At 40.9% G+C, this 10331-nt stretch overlaps 1 protein-coding gene across 2 annotated transcripts in view; it reads left to right on the top strand.

The window, feature by feature from the left end:
- The first annotated feature begins 451 nt into the window (after positions 1-451).
- golga1 (golgin A1) overlaps positions 452-10331 on the top strand; it is a 29150-nt gene continuing 19270 nt past the window's right edge. The window contains exons 1-8 of one of the 2 annotated variants that reach the window (XM_030059784.1): positions 452-621; positions 1433-1742; positions 5253-5343; positions 6641-6715; positions 7957-8054; positions 8138-8170; positions 8494-8622; positions 9597-9766. In XM_030059784.1, the coding sequence (XP_029915644.1) occupies positions 1614-1742; positions 5253-5343; positions 6641-6715; positions 7957-8054; positions 8138-8170; positions 8494-8622; positions 9597-9766 (725 nt within the window). In that variant the 5' untranslated portion in view covers positions 452-621; positions 1433-1613. The remainder of the gene's footprint in view (positions 622-1432; positions 1743-5252; positions 5344-6640; positions 6716-7956; positions 8055-8137; positions 8171-8493; positions 8623-9596; positions 9767-10331) is intronic. The other variant, XM_030059785.1, reaches the window with a different exon arrangement.

Raw genomic sequence — 10331 nt, 5'->3', positions numbered from 1 at the left:
CAAATCAAGTTTTAAGACCAGTCAAGTAAATTATAGAAATTTCATCTTCCAGAAAATTGGGATAGTTACACAGTTATATATCAGCCTTTGTGAGTATGAAGTATTTTGTCTAAAGTGTCATGAAAACTCCAAAGACATGTTCAGTAGTTTCCCCCCTCATCTGTTGTTTGTCGTGGCCTTGTTGCCCTTAAGGCCAAAACGGCACTGTTTGTATGTGTCCTCTAAGATAATTTGTTTGGTCATAAATCTAAGTTCGATTTATTAATAATAATAATAATAAAACTTAACCGATTTAAGCAAAGACGGAAGCACAAGCCAAACACACCTCTTGCTTCGTTTGGCTCCTCTGTACGCTGCGTCCCCTGCCTCCCGATCCCTCTGGCCAATCAACAGAGACACAGACATGACGTCACCAGTCATCTGTGTTGGGGTGATTACGTGTAGCTTATCCAGTAGCAGTGAGCTAGCTTGTCAGTCGGACAGAGTCGCTTAGTCTAGTTCAAGTGTGGATAATGAACGCAGTGCAAGCAGACCTTGGAATATATATGACAAAACAGCGACTCTACAGACACTGAGCATGTAAGAACGTCATGGACTAAGCTGTTTTATGAAGATATTACGGTAAGAGAACAGCGGATTCGGTGAGCGAGCAAGCTAGCGATAGCTAACATCAGTCAGCGGTGGCAGCGTTAGCTCTCATTGTTATGGCTAGAGACGCTAGCAGTGTGTCTCCAGCTGATTAGGGACATTCAGGAATTTGGAAATAACATCAGCTTTGACAGCACACTTGTACCTGTCCAGCGGGGGGTTAATGACAACGAGTAAAATGAGAAAAAAACAACTTTTGTGCTCAACTAATTGTGAGTTGTCAACACGTTAGAAAGCTGTATTTAGCCTGTCAGCGATACTGCCAAGCTAAGAAAACGAGATAGGCAAGTGGTATTTAGTTACAGACTCCTTACAGAATCCTCCTCCAAACCTTGGTCAAACTTTTTGAATTACAGTGCTGTTTGCAATAGAGTTATTTATGACTAGCACCTAAATCAAACTATGTTAATAAAAAGCTATTGAAATGTACTGGTCATTCAATAATTCACACATCGTGAGGGGTTGCAGTAGACAGTCAGTGTTCAGAGGCTTCCTGTACACTGTGTAGAGAAAGAGAAAGGGAGTAGAGACGACAGACCTGCCATCCACAGCTAAAATTTCCCAGCATGTGGTTGTGTTTGATGTTTATTTCTCAGGGTTTCTGCTGCTCCCATATGTGGTTTATGCAGCATTAGTTCTTAGTCAGTGACACCTCTGAACAAATTACAGCAGAAAAAGAGTCGCTGATGGTTCAGTGGCTCAGTAGTGGCATGTTATATTGCTGTGTACAGTTATGTGCTGTTTCAGTCTTGTTATTTTAATAACCATCTGTCCTTTTTTTCAGATTAGCAGAATGGCAATAAAAACGCACTCTTCTTTTGGACATTACTGCACCAGGACAAAGCTGCATTTCAGCTCCCAAAACAAGGAATTGTGAACCCCCTGCTGTTGAGAGCCTTGCATGGTGCAGCTTCTCCACAAGAGGCTGAGAACTGCACCCAGGAAGACATACTGAAAGGACAGAAATGTTTGCCAAACTGAAAAAGAAGATTGCAGAGGAGGCAGCCACAGCGCCTCGGACTAGTGTTCGGATCCCCCGCTCCATCAGTAAGGAGTCCATCACCTCAGTGGGGGCAGACTCCGGGGATGACTTTGTAAGTATTACTGCCTTGGTGGGAAACTATCACCAGCCAGCCCTAACCCTATTAAATAAACTATTCCAAAAGTGATTTGTGTGTATGCACTTGAAATGGCTAAATTACCCATTTTGAAAAAAACTGATAGAATTTCACTTCCCACTAGTTGTTCTGTAGGACAGTAGTGGTGCTATCTTCCTCTCATTGTTACTGAGTGCTGGATACTGGCTGGATGCTCCAAATGCTAACTGTTAGCCTCCTGCCATTGAGGTGGACTTCCCTCACGGCTAACATCCTTAGTGTCTATCCCTGTTCTTGTATCTCTACCTTGTAAAATAACTAATATTTTTAATCACTGGCTCCACGGGCCAGTAAGCCCCCCGAGCATTACCTGCACTTCTGTCCGCTTGTTTACATCCGCCTACAATCTGTTTACATTTACAAGACCATTTGCACTAACTTTGCACTTTAAATTGCACATCCCGTTATTTATTTAATGATGCAGAATGACAATAAAGAAATCTTGAATCTTGAATCTGTTCCTGGGATGGCTACTGCTCTTCTTGTGCAGAGTGATACAGGAAGTGCAGAAGTTACATGACCTTTCTGGATGTTGATACCAGGAAAAATACAGTCATTTGAGAAAAACTATTGTGAATCTGTGCTGACTAATCATATGTGGATTTTAGTTTTAGAAAGCAACACTTGTAAAGTGACTTCAGCCTTCTTTGAGTGGAGTTGAGGGGTTGAAAAAATAGTAAATTTTTCAAAACAGGTGAACTATCCCTTTAAGTATTTGTCTGGAGCTGGTTAGTTTATCTGCCAACCAGCCAGTTTGGTGCATAACTAATTGTTGTGAAGGTCTTTTTGCATGTGAAACATGCAGTTAAACTCATTAAACAGTGAAATAAATTGGTTAATGTGGGAGTTGGTTTCTTTTGCTGACCACCACCTCACTGTCAGCCAACAACCCTGCCTGCCTAATAGTGTGACCTTGCCATCGAAGTGGTTTCCCTTATAGTGTGATATCTATGTTGAAGCTGGTTGTCTAAGTATTGGAGATTCCCTGGCCATGCTCCAACTCCATTAGTAACCCCCCTCTGTGGCTGGATAAGTGCCCTTTTCCGCCTCCATGCAATGTAATGGAGCCCCCGGGACAGTCCCAGTGTACAACCAGCTGCATAGATGCTCAGTATCACACCTTTACCCCTCACAGTGATGGTCAAACAACAACAGATAGCAGCTTGAAGTCCTATAGACATTCCTCTGCTGTTAATGAATATCAGTATATTTTGGCAAGTGTTTCACCCTGAGAAACACAGGATTCTTGGCTCCAGTAAAACATAAACAATCCCTATCATCTGAAAGGCAGCATGATTGCCAAAAATTCACGTTCCTTGGCCTGTTATTGCCATTGCCATTTGAAGTGCAGTATATATAGAAAAACATTTTCCTGCATAATTTCATTTTCATCACGTATGATGTTAATCCTTAGAGAGTGCACTGTTTAAGACACAATAAAATGTGTTTTAAGGAAAAATATTGACAAACACCTCAATTTGTTATTTTGGCGGTTGTCTTGAAATACCCTTTTCCTCGAAGGAAAACCTAGCTCCCTGTCATTTGTAGGAATCCCACTGGTCATGGAATTCCTGGAATGTCCTGGAGCTTTGAGAGGTATGTTCCAGACTGGGAGACTGATAGCCTGATATTTAGAGTGAATAAAGTGAACGTGCAGTTCATTAGTCTGGAACCAGAATAGGAAAATCTGGAATTTGATCAGTTCTCTGGGGAAGTTGGAGAATGTCAGTGGATTTTTCAAATAGATGACTTTGCAGAAATTTAGCTGAATGTATTTTCCAGCCTTTATTGCACATTCATTACATGCTCAGGATGAGTGAAAGGAATGAACTTTTTTGCTGATGAAAATACTAGGATTTAGGGATGGAAAATAACAGAATTTTACATCAGCGTCATAGTGGGCTCTAGTTATCAATGCCTGGTTGTGACTGACATCCATAGATAATAGCAGATGCCTTTGTGCTTAGATCCAGTTTGCCGGCTGTATTGTTTGAGGGCATGTGGGCAGGATAATGTGTTCTCTGTCTTAAGGCCAACTAGTGTAACCTGAGGCCCTGCTAGCTGTCACACTTGCTCTACTTGATTAATTTCTCAGTTTACTACACTCACTGACACAAAAACAAACTCTGCTTGTGTCTTTCTTAGTTCCTTTCTTTTTTTGATAGCTTTTCCCACTCAATTTTGTTTTTGTATTTGAATGTTATGTAGTGCAACAATTATATTGTCAGTGTTTTGACACCCAACATTTGTCCATATTGTTCCCAAGAAATGTGGTTATCACATTTTACAAAGAAACCCATATCTTTTCAAGCCCATTTTATTTGGAACTAATAGGAATAGTGTCATCCCCCACCAGGGAAGCAAGAATCTTGAGTTTGTTCTGTCGTCTCAGTTGCACTTGGCTAAATTATTTAGTGTAGCCCAAGTCCCTTGCTAGCAACCCTGCCAGCTGACATGTAACACTATGTCTGATAAAATGAAAACATGCAGTGATAGAAAAGGAGCTACACTCATCAGTTTCTCCAACCTGTTTCAGGGTACCCGCTGGTTATTAACAAGTTTCAGAAATTCAGAAATCTCAGTGTAAGGTCCTAGAGGTATCAAAAGTCCATTTACAAAGGTCTTGAATGTTTTGTGGAATTCTGAGCAGGTGAAATAATAATAATTATGTCAAGTGTTTTTGTAGTTGTGTTGTAAAAGAGATTTATTAATGTTTTTGCTACATTACCCGGAGCTATCTGTAGGATGATGCATCATGACGCTATGGTACACAAGCTGTATGATTATGTGCTGTGTCATTGACTAGTATGAGAATTAAATGCATATGCATGATTTCAGTCAGCACCAAAATCAGTTACTCCTCACCTCAAGCTCAGCTTGCTAGCTTGAGCTTGTTTGTCCTGAAATGGGAAAGTGTAAATTTAGTGATGCCTTGCTTGAAAACTCAAGGTAGCAGTGGGTGAAGTGTGTACCTGAAAATCCGCATCAAGTAAGATGTATGTTGTGCTGGAAAATTTTCCAGCTCAGGACAATGGGGACAGTGGCATTGGAGTTGGCATGAAAAGCCAAAACAAACAGGAGCACTGGATACCAATGTAAACAACCCTTTTAGATTTACAAACTGCTTAAACGGATGTATGCTGTTGCAAAGTAATATTCCTTGTATCAAGAGCTCCAATTGTCAGTAAATGTGTTTGTTTATAACAATTAAAGGACTGATTGGACTAGATTGCTTAAGTGTATGGCCATGAATTCAGTATTTAATTGTACACAAAGCGGTGATAAGAAAGAGTCTCGCCTGTTTGGCTGCCTTAACCATTCCATACACGAGCAAACTGGTTGATACCTCAGAGAATCGGAGAGGATTTTTCCCCTTTAAAATCCTCGCTGTGACCTGGCCGAATATCATCGCGGGCTTCTTAATGCTATATGTCTGCCTGTTTTCAGGCCTCAGATGGCAGCAGCTCCAGAGATGACGTCTCTGCCCAGATCCTCAGAAGGAACGATCAAATTCGGAAGCTTGAAGCCAAATTATCAGGTAAGATGGGTCCTCAATGAAGTTCAACAGGCGGATGCTTTCCACCATCCATCCATGTATTTATTCCAGTTTGAGAGCCAAAATAAAAGCCCTACAGCTTGTTTTTGTTAGTTTTTGATTAACGGCTTCTCTCTTTCCTCTGCAGAACACAGTGACACTATAGTGAATGAATGAATAAATAAAGAGGATTACAAGCCTGTCCTTAATATACATGTGCCAAATAGACAGACAGTTGATCAATGAAGACCTATCAGTCAAGCCACACAGAACGTGTCACATTAAATCATACACGCACACACACACTGCGTAAAAGCATCACACAAAATAAACTCAGTCTTAAAGCAGGCCTTCTAACAGCTGATTGGCACAGAAATCAATCAGTGCCTTAGAAAACAAAGCAATTAGATTGAGGCAAATCCCTTTATGCATGCTGAATAGGAAATCCACGTATTGTTTACACAACTAGACACATTATACTTAAATCATTAGCAGAGCAAAATAGAAGAAAAAGCTGGCTTTATGCTTTGATAGTGAAACCTCAATAATTCTTTGCTCTCTTAATTCAGCAGCAGCAACTTAAAGTTTTATTTTGAAGAAACTGGTAATTAATATTGGAAAATGTGATATTGTTTCACTTCCCCCCCAGCTGTTCTGTAGGACAGTAGTGGTGCTATCTTCCTCTCATTGTTACTGAGTGCTGGACACTGGCTGGATGCTCCACATGCCAACTGTTTAGCTCCATTGTTGAAGTTTTCATGTACATTTGACATTAAAACTTTAGATTCAGAACAGGCATTTAAAAGTGTAAATACCACTATGAGTTGTATCCCCAGCTTCATCCTTAACATTAGTCAGCAAAGTGGTGTCCCTTCCCATTTGAAACCGCCTTTAAGGAAAAATGCCATGGTTTATAGTGTGTATTTGTAGTTTCTTCACGTTTTTCTCTTCCTAGCGTAAATGATTTTCCTGCCTTTGGGTGGCCTGTTTGGCTCTGAACACCTAGAAAACGTTAAAAGACGCCCGTTCTCCTGCAGCCATTTAACTAGGATGGTTTTCTCACACAAGAAAATCATTTGTTGTTTTTCCTTCCATTATTTCTCAATCATGTTTTCCCATTTGTTTTTCCCCCCTCTCCATTTGTCGTTCACTTCCTCCTCTGCCTTTCTCTTTACTGTCATCTGCCTGTTCCCTCTTCCTGTTTGTGTTTTCTTGTGATATGTTGTGTGTGTGTGCGTGTGTGCATGTGTCTGTGTGTATTGTTGATACCCCATCCCATCCCCCTACCTCCCACCACTAGACTACGCTGAGCAGCTACGAGTTATGCAGAGGACCAAGGACAAGCTTGAAATTGCATTAGAAAAGCATCAGGATTGTACGTACCTCTACTCTCCTCCCATTTAGCTTCCTGTCTCTCATATGTCTGTCGGCTGTGATAACGGTCACTCAGCGCACCATCTCTTCCTCTCATGAAGATCATTTTTATTCCAGAGGCTATTGTCATGGGCTTTAGAAGTTTGCTTTGGGAACGTTGGGTTCTTCCTCCTTTTTTAAATTAAAAATTCACCCTCAGATACACTGTTGAATATATCATCAATCTGGGATATTAAGTGTACTTTAGGAGTTCTTTTGTGATGAAGTGGTGTCATACACTATTTTGGTGTGCCCGCCATTTCTCCAGCTGCCTCTTCTATGTGTACTTCATTGAATAATTTCCCGTGTTCCCAGAGTGCCTTTAGGCAGCCCTCACAGAATGTGCGTGAACTTTCAGTTAAAGGTAAACCTATGCTCATATAAATATAGCCAGCTAGCCATAATGGGCCCTAGTTCTCATGAACTAATCCAGTTCTAGTTCTTGAACTGGTTTAGTTCATGATTTTTTTGAACCAAGGTGCTAACTAGCAAATTGGCCCGTGTTTGCACCAGTTTGGGGTGGAAACACTGTGACACTGAGAGGTGTTGCCGGGTTGCTGACCACTCACTCCAGCATCTCTGAATTCAGCCCCAGTCTGCTGGTTTGCTGCTCTATGACCCAGCACACCATCAAGGAAAATTAGGTTCTTGTACCAGGATGGACCCAGTTCCTTGTTGGTCGATAATGCTGTTTTATTCTGAGGGACTGACACCAAAACCTAGGTTTTGATGTTCATGTATTGCATCGTTGAAACATTTTCTGCCATCAGACTGCATTGTAGCTGTGCTGAAAGTATCTCAGTATGACATCACTTCATCTAACTTTGACCAGTTATCCTTGGGAATAGGAAAAATACACCACCTGACATCAAAATGGGTCCATTAATGCAAGATACAATGCCCATAGCTGTTTTTTGTTACAGTATTTCAGGGTGGATTTGTCCTTTAATCGCACAAACAGTGCAGTGCTACCTTTAATAATTGGGGTATAGGTATTTGTTTGTCAGTTGCCATGCATTGCTTGTCTTTGCTTTGCAGATAAACACACGTGTTAATCTGACCCTCACTTTTCACAGCTACTAACAGCGCCAGTGTCTGTGCAATGTCTTTTTATCTTACTAGGTGTTTTTTTTTGTATACAAACTATTCTGTTTGGTTTCTTTCTTTCCTTTTTTGTTTCTCTCCCTCTCTCTCACTGCCCAGCGTCCATGAGGAAACTCCAAGACCAGAATGAGTCTCACCAGGCCAGTAGAGCCAAAATGGCAGAGGGAATGGCTTTAGCCCTAGAAAAGAAGGATCAGGTAAACACTCCATTGGATATATATTGTAGCAGAATGATGTTTGTTAGTGTGTTTAGTAATCTTTCCCCATCTTTTGCCTGCAGGAATGGCTGGTGAAGATGGCGGTTTTGGAGAAGGTAAATCCTGCCTGTGGTCAGTGTCAAACAGAACATATAAACTTACAAGATTATCCAGTGGGCCAAAAACAGGTCCAAAACCAATACCTGCTCAACCAGGCAGACGAGAAGAGTATCAGTTTGTATTGATGCTGCCAGTATTTCTGATATTCAAGACTGTGAAATTTGACCATGTTCACACTGAAAATACAAGAATGAAATACTCAGAAAGCCCTAAATTCGAGTTCTCAAAACCTGCAGTCATCCTGAAAACGCAATTTGTAATGGCTGCTGACAGCTAAGCGTGTGTTTGTTGCTGTAGTGTGGCTGCTTGATTTGTGCAGGAGAAGACTGCCATGGCAGCCCGGGTGGAGGAGATGATGGAGCAGAGCCTGACGCTTTTCCAGAGGAGAGATGACCAGGATGAGCTGGAGGGCTTCCAGCAGCAGGAGCTCGCTAAAGTCAAACACATGGTACACATGCACACACCTGTGCTTCTATTCCCATGTGGGGCTTTTGCTAAATACAGTCCTTCTCTTGTCCTAAATTAAAAGGAATAGTTGACCCATTTTGAAAATTTTGATATTATTTCACCCCCCTCCTAGCTGTTCTGTAGGACAGTAGTGGCTCTATCTTCCTCTCATTGTTACTCAGTAACAATGAGATTCTGGCTGGATGCTCCAAATGCTAACTGTTAGCTTCCTGCCACTGGGGTGGACTTCCCTCACGGCTAACATTCTTAGTGTCTATCCCTGTTCTTGTATCTCTACCTTGTAAAATAACTAATATTTTTAAGCACTGGCTCCACGGGCCAGAAAGCCTCCACTTTTGCTGGCGCAAATGTAAACTTTGGTAAAAACAGAACAGAAATACAGAAAAGGTAAATTTGCACAACTTAACCCATCCTTCCTTAACTGTGAAACTTCAATAAATGGGAATAATCAAATATGCCATCGGCTATAAATAAGAGGCTAACAAAGAAAACTATGTTGTTGTTTTTTTATCTTTATTTATACAGCCATATTTACAACAGGTGAACACTGGCTGCTAGCTGAGTTACTTGAACAAGCCTCTGATGAGTAGATCAAATCCAGTGTCATCTGAACACATGCTTCAATGGAAGGGATACAACTCAAGGAAATCTTTTGTACAAAGGAGTTAAGTTGGTCAAATGCCACAAATTTGCTTAAATTTGATTGCCGACCTAGAAATAGTACGGAATCTCACTAAAAGGCATAAACGGGATGTTTTTGGGAACACTGCACTGGTGAAGAATATTCAGTGGCCACAGAGTCACTTTTTGTGGCCACAGGCCATGGCTAATGTTGAAACCACAGTGGGGGAATGAGAGGGGATACATTAGCCTGATTCTGACCTGTGACGCTGTAAGTACATGGTGCACGCTTCATGTAATCTGCTTCTAAAATCTGTGATATGTTGATACTAGTTGCTGAGGAAGGAGGAACTGCTGAGCCAGCGGGAGCGGGAGCTGCAGCAGAAGGAGTCTGAAGTTCAGACAGCAAAGCGAAGGCTGGGTGAGGCTCAGGGAAAACTCCAGGCTCTGGAAGAGCAGCATGAAGAAAGCTGCAGACTCAACACCGAGCTGGAAATAGAGAGGTAACTATAGGTGCAGTGTTGTGAGCTTTTGATATTACAATTATAACCTAGAGTAAAAAAGTAAGGTTTCATATGGTAGATTTTATTTTTATGACACTACAGAAAAATCAAGTTAGTATTCTATAAGTAAAGGTGATTTTACATTTTCTTTCCACACTATTTCTTTGGCCCAGTGAAGACATATTCCTGTTCTTTGTTGAATAATCATTTAAATATGGTTGTTGCCTTTGGAATTCAATTTTTATTGAAATGAATACTAATAATACAGTATTTACCTGAATAATAATACAGCATTTTCCTTGAAAACATACAAAAAAATGTTTGGATTTCCCTTATACACAGCCTATTAGTAGAAACTGTTGAATCAATACAGATGGAAATGAGCAAACAGGAAATGAATGACTGCACCAAATGAGCTCTCCCAGCGCTAACAGACAGACATGCAGTGATTTGCAGGCAAGTTAATTAAAAGATACGCTGCAACATTTTAACTTTCTTTTTACATGATTACATGCTGTTTTGGTGAGCTTTTTAAATGCAAAGGAATTGATGGACACTGCAATAG

The sequence above is a fragment of the Myripristis murdjan genome, chromosome 9 (genome assembly GCF_902150065.1).
Source record: "Myripristis murdjan chromosome 9, fMyrMur1.1, whole genome shotgun sequence".
NCBI lineage: Eukaryota > Metazoa > Chordata > Actinopteri > Holocentriformes > Holocentridae > Myripristis > Myripristis murdjan.
This window is presented reverse-complemented; position numbering and strand designations above follow the sequence as displayed.